Genomic DNA, 14311 nt, shown 5'->3' on the forward strand with positions numbered 1-14311 from the left:
TCCAATACAAAGAAAGGAGCCGGGCAGAAGCTGAGACGAATGACACAAAAACCAGTGTGCCAAACAGCAGACAAGTAAATCAGTCATCTCAAACTTACAGTAATAAGTACATGATGCAACAAGTATTACCTGTGGATGGCGAACAACAGGGCCAGGGCAGCAATGGCTTTTTCTCCACCAGACAGATTGTCCATGGACATGAAGCGTTTCCCTGGTGCCACACAGCTGTAGTTGATGCCTCCGAGGTATGGTTCATCTGGATTGTCTGCGCTCAGAATGGCCTGGAGCACATATGGCAGTTTATTCAAATGTGATGTAAGGTATCTTGTTTGTAACAGTGCTTTTTGCAGGGTTGCCCAAGTTAAATTTGAGACATTTTAATACCACATCAAATGAAATGGAGCAGCTTCTGCAACGCCCATAGCTAATGAAAATGATATATTGTTTACACAGTTTGGGCTTTGTTGACCTAAAAAGTGCTCTTCATAAGAGGGGATTGGTACTTTAAACACAGATATACACCTATTTTATATAGGTCAGTGTGCAGTAATTCACCCTGAAGTGAACACAGATCACACTAAAATGTTTATGTCAATCAAGTACAGTCAAAGGCAGCTCACATTTACCAATATGACTGGAGGAGGAAAGAAAAAAAGACTCAACTACAGAAAAATACAATAAAAACAGAAATTTGTGTGTTTCTGTGGTTGAGATTTATCGCTTCACCTGAGCGCTGCTGTTCCTGCAAATTGTTTTATAGATCTGGTCGATTACAACAGCCACATGCTCAAAGCACTGGCTGAAGAGGCGGAAGCGCTGGGCTTTGACTTGCTCGAACTCCTGACTGCACTTCCTGGCTGTTCTGGTGCTGGCATCAAAGGCTGAGTTAGGGAGAGGAAACAAGGCTTAATCATTATTCCAGTTACTTCAGTTATTATACTAGATCCCAGTATTATTACAACATTAAACAACAGGCATAAATCCCATGTGGAAATAAAAACTTTAAGGGACTGCACCGTGTTCATGTGGAAATAGTTTAGGGTCAAACTCCTGTTTCTGTTTCATTCTTCAACATTTATTACTACACTTATCTGAAGCTGCTGAAAAAAAACTCTAAGAGAAACACTGGTCACTTATTAATAGTAGAAAATGTATATACATTTTGTAACTACAGTGCTAAATGCTAAACCAGGCACAAGGACAGCCCCCCCCTCTCTGATGACTTGACCCACGACAGTATGACTGGACAATAACCCTCAGTGCAATACCTGTAACTATATACCTTGTATATATCAATCCAATAAATCCAGACTGTGTGTATATAGTACTTTATTTTTACTCCGAAGGCACATTCCTTTGCTTGATTGCACATTACTTCTTTACTTCTGTTCTCAGTCTTATATTGGTTACTTGCCAACTGCTGCCTTACATAAGGCCATGTACATACGCATTGAGAGCCGCTGTACCAGAGCCAAATTCCTCGTGTGTCCAACACACCCCGCCAAAGAAGCTGACTCTGATTCTGATGTTAGATAGTGGTTTCCACTGGCAAAACTTTTTTTTTCCACCTAATGAGAGTTTCATTTTGAACTCACCTTCTGTCACTCCCTGTAACTTGTCCTTCACCTCACACAGCTTCTCCAGCGCCTTCAGATTGGGTGCAGTGGTGCGTTGCAGCACTCCCTCTCTGGTGGAGATTGACTCCTTCAGCTTCTCTAGATAGGCCTTCACCTCCTTCTCTGTCTGCAGATCCTGTACACACATATATTCTATGCATGTACTTTACAACTGTTTTGTGACAAGTGCTGGTCACATGAAAAAATAACTCGGAGAGAAGAAGATGAGCCTTGATGTCCCACCTTGAACTCCGCCTCCAGTCCAGAGTAATCGATGACTAGTTGTGCCTCTCTCTCGTAGATATGCATGGTGGCTGAGGTGCTTTCAGATTCTGTGTCCAGCTGCACAAACCATAACAGTCAGCCACTTTAAAAAGGTGACACCAGAACTGCAAATTTTAGCTCAACTATCCAGTACACTTCAAAAACAGTATGGCATTATCACCCAGAAGAGACAAAGAACAATCAATTTTCAAAACAGACTTCTTATCATCTCTTTGTCCTACCTGCATCTCACTGATTTCATCCAAACTCCCAGAAAGCAGAGTGATGGGCAGATCCTGGATCTTGCAGGAGAGCAGTAAGTTGTGTCTGGCCATGCGTTTCTGCTCCAAAGCTGTCTCTTCATGATTCACTTCCTTCTGGAGCGTCACCAACTCTCTAAGAGAAAGAGAAAAAGAGATGTTCGGGAAATGTTCCTATCTCAAAATGTATTTGTTGTTGGATTTTATTTTGGTTATCAATAAAGCAGAAGATCAGGAGTCAGGACATTATAAAAAACAGAATATTTTATAACAGAAAAAAAACAAACATTAATATCCTCCCACTTTTTTTTACCTGTACCAACCCATAACCTATTTCAATCAGAAACTCACTGCACTTGCAGAAGCAAAGGTGCAAAGGAATGCAGTTTCCTCAAAATATCACATAATTACTGTAAAACCTAAGTTACTTGTGTTTATTAGTGATGGAAACACTTTCAAATGCATTTAAAGCATTAACATCATAGATTAAGTGATGATAGATCTGTCAATCAATTTTCCCAGTTACAGCAGTTTCTGTTACACAGTTAACTACACAGTTATCCATTTTCAATAAATTAAGTGTTATTCACCAGAAAACACATAAGCACTGTTGGCTTGACGTAACTTTGTCTAGGACCAGGCACAGAGGGAACCACTGTAACAGCAGCAGTGGTGGCAATAATAACAGAACAGCACAGGAACAGTGGCAACAGCACTAGTACTATTAGAGGCAGTGTTACCTGTTGATCTCTTTGAGGCTCTGGGTTTTGTGGTCTAAATCAACCTTGGCGTTGACCACTTGGCTCTTCTTAGACACCAGCTGGTTCTTCATATCCAGCAATTTGCTCTGACAGTGCCCCACCTCCACTAGCAACTTCTCCTCATCCTGTAGGGCAATAGAAGCAGCACCAGGCTGAAAAGGTCTCCAAGTGAAAGAATCTCTACCATAGACATGCATGAGCTCTGAATGGTGTTGGGACTATAAACAGCTTATAAACAATTAAAATGAGCAGGAAAATAAAGGCAGAAATACACATAACAAACTGATCCTGAAGGGTTTTAACATAGGATGGACAGTCTGAGGTACCTTCCTCTGCTCAGCCAACACTCTCTCCTCTTTGTTGATGAGCTCCTCCATTATAAGGAGCTTCTGCCTCTGCTGCTCCACATGGCCTTGTTCAAACTCAAGCTTTGTTTTCAGCTGGTTGCAATGTCTCTCAAACTCCAGCCTGAAGTGACAAATGTATCACAGTGTTTATGCTCCAGAAGACATGAGAACTTGCATATGTACTGTATAAATATAGAAACTGTACTACAATTACTACTTAGTACTCGTTAGAAGCAAATGCTTATCTCTGAGGTGTTTATCATTAAATATTCATCATAGATTTGGCTGGTTACGTTTAGCACAGGTGGTACAGAAAATACTGGTGTGTCATACCGTTTCTTGTCAAGCTCTGTCTGCTGTTTCAGGTGCACCTGCTCATACTCTCGAATGCTAGCTACACCAATCTCAGCACAGAAGTCCGAAAAGACCAAGTCCTCCATCTAAATACACAGAGCATTGGTAAGTGCATACAGTATAACCAGCCACAAGATGAGGGCTGGTGAAGGATTTGGTAATGAAGTGTTTCTACCAGCCACTAAGAAGGTAGCCAGTGAAACTGTCTATTTAACATGAAATATCATCAAATCACATTTTGTTTTTGCTGTCACTGTGCTTTGTTTCCCACCTACTGTATGCCAGCGGGACTGTTCTCAATTTGAGTTATGCCAAATCATAACAATAAAATGAGGCATTATATTATAATCAGATTTTACCAAGTAAAATCATCTAATCTAAATTTTTATGCTTTTGCCACCTGAACAGCAACACGGGAAACAGAGAGACTGAAAAGTTGCTGTAAGAATGAATTCACTGGTAACACCAGCACAAGGGTGAAAACTGTAGTCCAAATCCTGACAGAGGTTTTGAAAACTGTGCAGACAGCAGTACCTGGTCGATCTGGTCTCTGATCGACCTCATTGCTGCATTCTTTGCTTCCATGCTCTCCTGCTGCATCTGGATCTGAGGGTCCAGGTTTGCTAATTCACTCTCCATACGAGAAATCTCCTAAAAATAGGACAGTAGCATAGACATGACAAAGTACTGAAGAAATGTTAACTGTCAAATCATCGTTGCTCCTGCTTCAACGTGATACATTATTGTACATCGCAGGTACTTGCTTTGTGATTTAAGTGTTAGTGACTATAGGGTTTTGGCTGGCATGTAAACATTCCAGCCATGTCAAACACAGTCTTACGTTACATTGGAGAACAAGAGTTCTGTGGCCCTACCGCTTGGTATTTAGGGATGCTTTTCTTGCGAAGGTTTTCCAGCTCCGTCTTGGCACATTTGAGGCGGGTCTGAGCACCTTGAGACTGCGCAACGATCTGTTTCAAGTCTTCCTCCTTCCGCTTCAGCCTCATTAAGTCCTGACACAGAAGTTATCTTATGCTTGACAAAGTCATTCATAAATAAATACAGAGCACGTTTGACAGAACATAATGTATGTTTGTAATGTAAACTCATATTTTGGACTTAAAGTCCTTAACTTTAATGAAATCAAGACTTTTATGTCCTGGAAGTTTAATTTGACAATTTGTGCTGACTCACGCGGAGCTCTGCTGTCAGCTGCTCCTTGCGTTCCTTCAGCAGTGTCATCTCCTTCTCCTCCCAGCAGCGAGCTTTGGTCCGCAGGTCACTGGAGCCTCCAGAGATCACACCTGACTTGGCAAACAGTGTGCCATCCAGAGCTACTGTCTATAGGAAGCATATTTAAAACTTAATAGCAAAAGAAATAACATTTTTTAAATTTTGCTTTTATTACACTTAGTGAATTTAAGTAATGCTGACTACCATGTCTGTAACTGAGGGCCAAGTTTACCTTAAGGCGTTCCTGCCTGTCAAAAGCCACACTCCGGGCTTCTTTGATGGTCTCGCACACCAAGGCATTACCACAGACAAACTGCACCACCTTTCTAAGCTGGGCAGCACCTGTGGCAGCAGTAACCTTCACAACATCCACTACCATCTTGGCACCGGGCACCTCTCTCAGTCGCTCATTCAGAGGACTCACCTGGACACACAGTTGTGAGGGTCAATGACACTTGGCACTGTACATATGTGAACTATGCTGACTAACAAAGAAACAAACCAATTCTGCACACTGTGTTAGAAAACTGCATCTCTTGGGGTTTTCCCAGAAAAAGAAGAACTTGTATCAGAAACTTACATCCAAGTAGTCTATGGGCAGGAAGGTTTCGGGTTCAGCTCGCCGCTCCTTAATGACACTTATACAGTCACGGGCCACTTTCTCTGAGGTCACCACAATAGCATTCATGTAGCGGCCAAAGACCTTGGTGACAGCCAGCTGGTACTTCTTATGGATGGGACTGCACAAGTCAGAGAGTCGGCCATACTGGGACAGGAAATGTCAAAAAACTGGTTCAATTTCCAGAGACTGAATGAAAGGCTTCCTTTAACAGGAGCAAGAAATGGATGCATGATACTGAAGAACAACTGGCTCTACAAAGATAACCCTTCTAAAAAGAGAAATTTCTCTCTAAATGTGCGGCCCGACTTTATGAGCAGCACAAAAACACTCCTCGGTTAGTTATGTATACCCAGTGCTGAATGCTAAGCCAAACAAAGGGCTTTATCAGTGAAAAGGTTTTGAATGATGGGTCATGTACTGAAGTGGTTTAAGGTTATTAGGATTACAAGTAATTATGCATTTGTAGGGATTTACAGCCAGCTTTCTAACTGAATTCAACTTGAGTTGAAAGATATTGTTCCTACTCATTATGCCTGTCTGTCTTACCACACTTTCAGGGTAGAGTCTGCACAGCTTCTCTAGCACCTCTTTGCGCTGCAGCTGGCGTCTGCTCTCCTGGCTGTCCAGACGGGCGTTCCCCAGCTCTTCCAGCACTTGACCTAGTTCCTGGTTCACTTCTATAATGCGTTGGCTGCCCCGCTCTAGCTCTGCACTCAGACTCACCTCCTGCTGATGGTACTCTTTGAGAGACGTCCTGAGACGTACAGTGCCATTATAAAATATGCTTGGTTTCCTTAAGTGATTTTATCCCAGTGTCAAAGTATTTAACCTGTCATTAAACAATCACCATAGGGTTAAATCTCCCTGACAGTCCGGGACAGACTGGCTACCATTAGACTGTACGGAACATGTGCTGGTAAGGTGTACACATGACTTACATGCAGCTCTTGGTGTACTCCTCCAGCTTTTCTGCTCTGCCTGTCAGATGTCCCAGCTGGGACTGGTGGTTCTTGATACTAACCTGATGTTTCAAGAGTGATCAGATTCAGTAGTGTGAAACATAATTAGATATGTGTCATTCAGCAGCTGTTCAGTTTGTGTTTAGGAACAAGAAAAGGCATGTGGTGTCAGCAGAAATGTGTTTCTGGCAGTACCTCCACTTCCGTCTTTCTGTGCTGGTCGAAAGCCAACTTTTCGTAGTCCGCTTTCACCTCCCAGTTGAGTTTCTCAGCCTGCTGGTTGAGCACAGCACTCTGCTTTCGGGCCTGCTCTTTCAGCTCATTGTATTTCTCTAGCTGTAGCAGAAATACAAGCAAAAATATGATAATGACGTTATAACAATGTCGGTTTGTTGGTTACTTGTCCCCTGTGCTTGACTTACTTATAAATGAAAGCTCATTTTTAGAGTTAGGATTATGGATCAAATGAAATATCATTATAAAATTCCAATAGTAATGTTTTCCTTTCACATGCAAAAATAAACCTTTGTACTGTAAAGACTGTATGAGTGAGACTTGTTACAAATCCACACACTGAACTGCACAAAGCATTACAGATATGGCCGCCAAGTTGTCAGCTGTACTATTTACATCACATTAACTGACTTGACTCTAGGTCAAAGCAGATGGTGCTGTTTGACACACATTCACCTGATCCTCATCCAGCTCAATGTCTCTCCCATGGAAGGCTTCCTGCTGCTGCTTCTCGTAGTTTCTCCAGGTCCTCACCAGCTCAGCCACCTCATTCCGATCCTCTGCCAGCTGCGCCTCTTTACTGGCCAGTAGCTTCTGACTCTCCTTAAGGGTGTTATGGAGCTCCTCGGCTCTTTTCATGTGATGGGAGGTGTTCACCTTGACTTTGATGTACTGGGACTGACACTGGGACAGGACAGCCTCCTGGGCACTGGGACACAGAGATGCTTGTTAAAGGCAGAGCTGCTGGCTGAGCTAAGCAGAAGCCATCATTTGAGAACTGCCTTTTAAACATACTGACACAGAAAAACAAAAGAGCTGCTGAGAGACAAATAAAATAACCTCGCACTGCCCTATTAGCTATAATTTTAGTGTATGCTCTGATAAACTGGTTACCGGTAAATTTTTTACAGTTATAGTTTTCCAAGTCATACGGAAAGTTTATACTTAATCTCTGTACCACAGAACTGTCCCTAAAATCTAAAAGCACGTGAAACGATAAACAAAAATCACATTTTTAACCTTCTTACAAAACTGCCTCACAAACACACCGGATCTCCTTCTCGAGTTGCTGCTGCTGCCTAGTGAGACGGCCATGTTCCTTCTTTTGGGTTTTGACCATCTGCTCCCAGTTCACCAGTTTATCATTCATAGCCGCTGCATCCTGTTGTTTCTGCCTTAAAGTGTCATTAAGGACACTGATGCCCTTCTCATTATGGTATAGCTCAGCCAGGCTCAGCTGAAGGTGGTTTTGGTGAAGTTCATCCACCAGTGCCTTGTACCTCTGAGCCTGGAAAAAAGAGAGGTGGGGGGGGAGGGCAGTCAATCAGTTGACATCAAAGCTCAAGAGAAGCTAAAGCCACTATACTGCAATCCAGCTAAACATTCCATGGCATTATCTCTGTGAGCACACAAGAATCAGTAATTAAGGACTCCATAATTATATTTTTGCTGCTCTGCCCTCTGTCTGCTCACAGCCCAAGGTCCAACATCAAGCCCCATTACTGTAGGAAAATTCACAGAAAAGAGTTTCAATTGTGTGGTGGGGATGAGGATGTATGAGCATCTAGACCTGGGTTGACAGAAACATCATCCTCCTTCTGTATAGCCTTACCTCTATGTTTTCCTGGGCCACCTGTTTCTTCTCAGCAGTGGCCGATTTCTTCTTGGTGAAGTGGAACTGTGTGTCCTCTTTGGCCTTCAGCAGGGCCTCTTTCTTCTTATCATACTCTGCAGCATACTCGCTCGACTGACTGATGAGCTCGAACATCTTGGTCCTCTCCTTTGGGTCCTTCAAAGCTATGCACTCCACTGCCCCCTTGTGAGAAGCACAATGAGTAATATGTCTGTAAGGAAGTATGTATTTATATGGTACTTTTTAATATACATCTTAAAAACAATGGCCATCATATGTTGAGTAGAAATAATGTTATGTATATCTTCAACCATTTTAATGCGTTTTTCTACAGCGTCCTGTTTTCTCTGTGTTTTAATATGCATATTAAATGTGGAATTTATTTTTCTAGAAATTACATGTCAAAATGTTTCTTCTGTATATCCGCCTAGAGAGTTATCAACAGAATATTATGCAAGACATGTCCCATATGTATGAACGTAACAGCTGATACACATTTCAGTGCAGTCTCTTGGCATTTTACCTGGAACACCAGACAGTTTCGAGCCTTGGTCACAATGCCAATCCTCTTGAGCGCCTCCATGTATTTGGCAAGGCTAACGTGTACGCCATTGATTTGATACTCTGAGGAATCCCCTGAAAAAATATGATAAATGGCAGTTAAGACAGATTTGAGCAGAAACTGAGCAATGTATACTACTGTGCATTACTTTAGGCACGGTTTTGATTCTCTTCTATCAGCAATGCTAAATTTATTCTGCAGCATGACTACAATGTCTCAGAGGCTGTGGTAATAGTCTTTGTGCAGATAAAATGTGTTGTTGTTAAGTCATCAGCAATAGTAGCATCGGTTTTCAAGGCTTAACCGCTGTTGTAGAAAAGATGAACTATGAGTTAACCTATTACTTGATTTCTGTTTTTGTTTTTTATTAACTCTGGCAGGTTACTTCTTAGCTTTGTAGCATTTAAAGTTATTCCCTGGACTTGAACTGCTTACATGTCAATAAAAACTGGAAAAACTGAGTACTTTTTCCAACACTGATTACATTCATCATGAATTTAGCTGTACTTGTTTAGATTTTGTGTGTATACTGTCCTTGAAGACACTGTAGCTTTAATCTGTACTTTTCTATACCACTTTAATTCTTAAAACGTATTCTCCTTAACTTATTGTAGCTTTATATCCTAGTTGTGGATGCATCCTCAACACCTAATTACAGTGTAATCTAATGTAATGCAAATAAATTTCAACTCAGCATATTAAATTCACCAGTGATACTCCGACAGAAGATGGTCTCCTGGTCTTCATCATCACAGTACCGCATGGCGACACGAGCGGTGTTGGACACGGGCTTGCCGATTTGGGCTCCGTGGATCAAGTCTTTGAGGTGCTTCACTCGTAAGGAGGGAGGCCGTTCCCCCAGGGTGAAACTCAGGGCGTCCATCACATTGGACTTGCCTAATTTGACATTTCACTTAGTTTTGAATCACACTTCTGCATAGGTGTCTGAAACTACTAGTTTGAACTAAGCTAATTAAGACATAACATTAAACCATCTAAATGACACTAAAGTTAGTTCACTGTGATGTGTAAGACTATGTCACAGCAACAGGTGGCTCCCAAAACCTGAATGGCTGCTCAATACTGTCCCTTATGCTACCTCGGGTTCCTTTAACATTCACCTTAACTGGGAGTTGAACACTAACTTGGGATCAACGTTGCGGCAGAAAAATGAACTGTTGTTAAAAATGTTGAATGAGTTTATACTCATAATTTATAATTTTATTCAGCCATAAACACGTAGCAAATGTGTAGCAAAAAAGGTTACCTAGATATTCCTAATATCTATGCATCTAGCAAAACCTTGACCGATAAGGGGGGTTGTCTGTAATGTTATCTTAATAGCGGAGAAGCTAGCATTAACCCATAGCTAGCATTAGCCTGCTAGCGAGCGGCAAAGCTAGCTTTAAAAAGTTCACTTACCGGATCCGTTTGTGCCAATTATACAATTAAAACGCATAAAGGGACCAATAACGTGTTTCCCTCGCCATGACTTGAAGTTTTCCAGGTCAATTTGTTTCAGATAACCCATTTTAATATCGCCTTTCCTGAAGTGGATCAAGCACCTAATTAATGTGGAAAGCAAACTCATTAAGCCTCAGCAGGATATTGGGAGGCGGGAAATATCTTTTCACTAGTTTTTCCCATACAACTAAAACAACCAACTGACTTTTCCGTTTTTTACTTATAAAAGGAAAATACACTTTGTAAAGTAGGTTTAAGTGGGTCAAACAAAGAAATGATGTGAATACCTACACAATTTTGCTATTTTTTGCCTAGATTATTTTCTTACATTACAGTATCAAGATGCTATATTTAGAATTCTAGGCTTTCAAAAGCCTTGAATTAGTGCATTTACTATTTTAAATTTGTACATAATTATCACTGCAAATAAACTATTACTGTTTGCTATGAGACTATTTTGTATTTAAAACAAACCTCTTATAACCTCTCAGGAGCCCCCTGCCTTTAATATAAGAAGTAACTTGAAAAATTTTCAGTTTACTGTATTACAATGTATGAAATGCAGTAATATAGTAATCCTTTCTGAGTGTAGGGGCCAGAGTTGGATGGTTTTCTGTCTTATGTTCCAAGTATAATAAAGACAAAACAATGTAAAAGCCACTTAAAACCATTCAGTGAATGTTGCACACAGTAATTAAAAGTTGAGTAAAAACAGCTTAAATATGCTGAGTTTTTAAATCGTGGACACTAAATGTGTTATAAACACTTTTTGAGCAATTAATTCAATAACAATTACAGTTGCATGTGTTTACTTCTTGATTCAGCTATTTGTATGTTCAACAATGGATGTTTTACCATAAAAGCAATGAAATTACATACGCTGAGGGATGAGATTTATATGCTAAGTTAATACCTAACTGTAGCCAAAACCCTTCATACACAGTTATGTGTAATACCAATGAAAGCAAAAAGACAAAAAGTGTGCAGAAACACAGGAAAGAATTCATGATTTTATTGGTCAATACTGAAGTCAAAATCAGTAATCTGTTCTGCAGATTGAAAGATGAGTCAGTTTAACTTTATCATCCATCCATTGTTATAACCATCAATAAGGATGGTCACGGATGTACTCCATGATGTGTTTCAGAGCCAGCCAGGTCTCAGAGGCGGTGGGGATGATCTGATTGGCCGGCAGGATGAAGCCATAGCGGCCAGTGTCCCTCAGTTCAAAGGCAAAGGAGTATTTGATGCCCACATCATAGGACCAATCAATGCTGCCGCCACTGGCTTGATCTGAGAGGGGGACAGGAAGAGACTCACTAGAAGTACTGTTAAGCAAGAGTGTGCATAGCAGTATCTGTCTATATAAGTCAGCCATATTATTTCAGTTATGGACTAGAATTAATCTTTTCTGTGGTTTTATTAAATTCATATGTTTTTGTCATTACAGCTACAGTTTTTAAACCTCCTGTCTACATTTACTGACTTTGTATTTGAAAAGTCTTAAAGTAATTAGTACTGTCAATTTGTTATTATGAATTACATCAGTGGAAGCATTCAGGTGTTATACTCCAGTCAAAGTAACAATATGGAGCCAATATCTTCTTTTTGTACTACTGGATGCTCTAAATGCTATATAGGAATGCATCCTATTTTATAAGCTTGTTATTTATATGTATAATTATGTCTGCAAAGTAACTGGCACTACCTTTACTCGACTATAAATGGATATTGTTGACTATAAAACACAATATTGTACTTAACTGTGGTGATGTAGAAGCAGAAAGTGGCATAAAAAGGAAATAAACACACCTTAAAGCTGTATTTAAGTAACTACTACTACTACTACTTACAGTAGCTAGTTTCCAACACTGATTATTTATCAGATTGCATTCACACATTTAAGCAGCATGTAACGTTTTCAGCTTTTAGTTCCTATGAAGTGGTTTGGGCAAATATGACATACTGTAGGCACTTACAGATGATGTTGCAGATGCTTCCAACCTTGTAACTGGTGCCATAGAGGGAGGTGAGTTTCTGTGCTGCTGCTCTGCCAACAGAGTCCTATTGGGAACCAAAACAGACATAATACTGTAGTTAGGTGAATAACAGTAAAATACTGATGCAGGAGTGAACATGATGAAGAAGAAGGTTATAGAGGTGTGCTTTTTAAATTCTATTTATTCAGAACATACACACGTCAAATAAAAAAACCCGCAACCCCAGCAGCTTTCTAACCTTGTCTTACATGGGTACAAGTCAAGAAAAGTTTGCTTATGTTGCTCAAAATCACAAACCGGTCTCAGATGGCTTAGTTATATTTGAGTAACTACATACTATGGGTCAATGAGGCAGTTTCTCAGTCCATTTGCATGACAGTGTGCTGTAAATGTGAAGCAGAATATTATTGAAAAAGATGTAGCTGAGTGAAGGGAGTTAACTGCTCACATGTGGTAGAGATGACTTTATAATTTATCAACCCCAGAACAAATTATTTAAATTATCAGCTATAAAACCTTAATTAGGTAAGAAATTGCGATTCCCAGTTATACAGTTAAGGTTGTAAATGTCTTCTGCAGTCACAGACAGGATATTGCTCTTTTAAATCATTAAAGTTATTTAAGGATAACAGATACAGGTGTTATCAAATCAAATTATACATTTTAGTCTCCTCAACACTATGAAGATTTTAAATTAAAGACACCCTACATCCTCTATTTTAGTGGCCTCTCTGGTGTGAGAGCTCCAGTGCACAGTTTCATGAGAAACAGTAAAATTACAGTAAAGTTATTTCATCACATGCCTCCTCACAGTTTGCTACACCTTCTTCTTTCTTACCAGCTCAGGCTGATCTGGCACGTTGCTGCAGGAATAGCCGTGGGGGTACATGAGCAGCTGGGAGTAGGCATGCACAGAGATGAAGGACTTGAAGTTGCCGTGGCTCTTGATCAAGTTCACCACATTCTTCACTTCAATTTCAGAGTGAGCCGAGGGCCCGTGGTAGGATTCAGAGCAGGGATTCTTACTGGCACCGGGGCCTGGAGGGAAGAACCGAGGCTGAAATGTATCACTGGGAGATGACATCTACAGTATAACAACACAGAAATACTGGCCACTGTTCATATTAGTGACATTCTGTATGGAAAAGTAGGACACACATTTTTGCACAGAATAGAAGTTCACAGATGGCAAAACTATTGATCACAGAAAATGTCACATTTTTCATCTATTTTCCATCCACTTTCTTGCATAGATACATTAGTTAATTTAAGTTTAAAATTAGATGCTATTTTATTATTTTTAATGCAAATATTTCATAAAAATTAGTTTTTGACAAAGGTTAAAGACCAAAAAGTGTGTAAACCTGAGGCTTTTATGTGTTCTGTAAAAATGAATAAATAGATAACTGTACCAAATAATGTGGCTGGTAATTATTGTATGCAAAATATTTTTACAGACTAGATTTTGCTTATAAACAAAACCAAAATTATATTATACAAATTCCATGAAATGCATTTACTGTCTTTCCTATACTGACCGCCAAAGCCAGCGTCCCAGTTCCTGTTGGGATCGACTCCACGGCACACGGAGCCTGAGATCTTGGAGCGAGTCTTACGCCACATTCGGTCCTACAGACGAGACAGCTTTACTTAGCATGTATCGTCATTTTCTTTTTCGTCCTCCTATGATTTCAATAATCCGTTATTTATATGGTGGGTGAGTTACGTCCTCTAATCAAATATCCACCTCAGAAACAAAAACCAGTGAAAACAATGTGCAGCCTTTACAAGTCCAACATGTTTTCACTGGGTGTTGGTGACGTACGTTAGTGTGGGTATAAACATAGCCATCAGGGTTGGCCACAATCAGCATGTAAATGTCCATGGTGTCCAGAAGGGAGGTCACGGAAGTGTCGGTACCATAATCAGTGGCAATCTGAGCAAGAACACAAGGTGTGGATTTTGTAGAAATGCTCAAAAATGAAAACAATCTTTCACATAT

General features: G+C 40.3%; 2 protein-coding genes across 2 annotated transcripts in view; both read right to left on the bottom strand.

Annotated features, from left to right (window-relative positions):
- LOC109956383 (BLOC-1-related complex subunit 5) overlaps positions 1 to 10477 on the bottom strand; it is a 33030-nt gene extending 22553 nt beyond the window's left edge. Inside the window, exons 1-21 of the mRNA XM_020593442.1 lie at positions 10268 to 10477; positions 9554 to 9742; positions 8807 to 8919; positions 8263 to 8466; positions 7700 to 7938; positions 7107 to 7359; positions 6612 to 6752; positions 6396 to 6478; positions 6004 to 6211; positions 5416 to 5601; positions 5068 to 5259; positions 4797 to 4943; positions 4478 to 4615; positions 4137 to 4253; positions 3582 to 3688; positions 3228 to 3369; positions 2881 to 3026; positions 2123 to 2276; positions 1860 to 1958; positions 1596 to 1752; positions 727 to 881 (exon numbers count right to left, since the gene is read on the bottom strand). Of these exons, the coding sequence (XP_020449098.1) occupies positions 727 to 881; positions 1596 to 1752; positions 1860 to 1958; positions 2123 to 2276; positions 2881 to 3026; positions 3228 to 3369; positions 3582 to 3688; positions 4137 to 4253; positions 4478 to 4615; positions 4797 to 4943; positions 5068 to 5259; positions 5416 to 5601; positions 6004 to 6211; positions 6396 to 6478; positions 6612 to 6752; positions 7107 to 7359; positions 7700 to 7938; positions 8263 to 8466; positions 8807 to 8919; positions 9554 to 9742; positions 10268 to 10436 (3339 nt within the window). The 5' untranslated portion in view covers positions 10437 to 10477. The remainder of the gene's footprint in view (positions 1 to 726; positions 882 to 1595; positions 1753 to 1859; positions 1959 to 2122; positions 2277 to 2880; positions 3027 to 3227; positions 3370 to 3581; positions 3689 to 4136; positions 4254 to 4477; positions 4616 to 4796; positions 4944 to 5067; positions 5260 to 5415; positions 5602 to 6003; positions 6212 to 6395; positions 6479 to 6611; positions 6753 to 7106; positions 7360 to 7699; positions 7939 to 8262; positions 8467 to 8806; positions 8920 to 9553; positions 9743 to 10267) is intronic.
- Positions 10478 to 11322: 845 nt separating this feature from the next.
- The window catches only part of cpa4 (carboxypeptidase A4), a 7105-nt gene continuing 4116 nt past the window's right edge, over positions 11323 to 14311 (bottom strand). Inside the window, exons 8-12 of the mRNA XM_020593514.1 lie at positions 14135 to 14245; positions 13848 to 13938; positions 13148 to 13347; positions 12289 to 12373; positions 11323 to 11602 (exon numbers count right to left, since the gene is read on the bottom strand). Of these exons, the coding sequence (XP_020449170.1) occupies positions 11415 to 11602; positions 12289 to 12373; positions 13148 to 13347; positions 13848 to 13938; positions 14135 to 14245 (675 nt within the window). The 3' untranslated portion in view covers positions 11323 to 11414. The remainder of the gene's footprint in view (positions 11603 to 12288; positions 12374 to 13147; positions 13348 to 13847; positions 13939 to 14134; positions 14246 to 14311) is intronic.

The sequence above is a fragment of the Monopterus albus genome, unplaced genomic scaffold, assembly GCF_001952655.1.
Source record: "Monopterus albus unplaced genomic scaffold, M_albus_1.0 scaffold19.1, whole genome shotgun sequence".
In the NCBI taxonomy this organism is placed as follows: domain Eukaryota; kingdom Metazoa; phylum Chordata; class Actinopteri; order Synbranchiformes; family Synbranchidae; genus Monopterus; species Monopterus albus.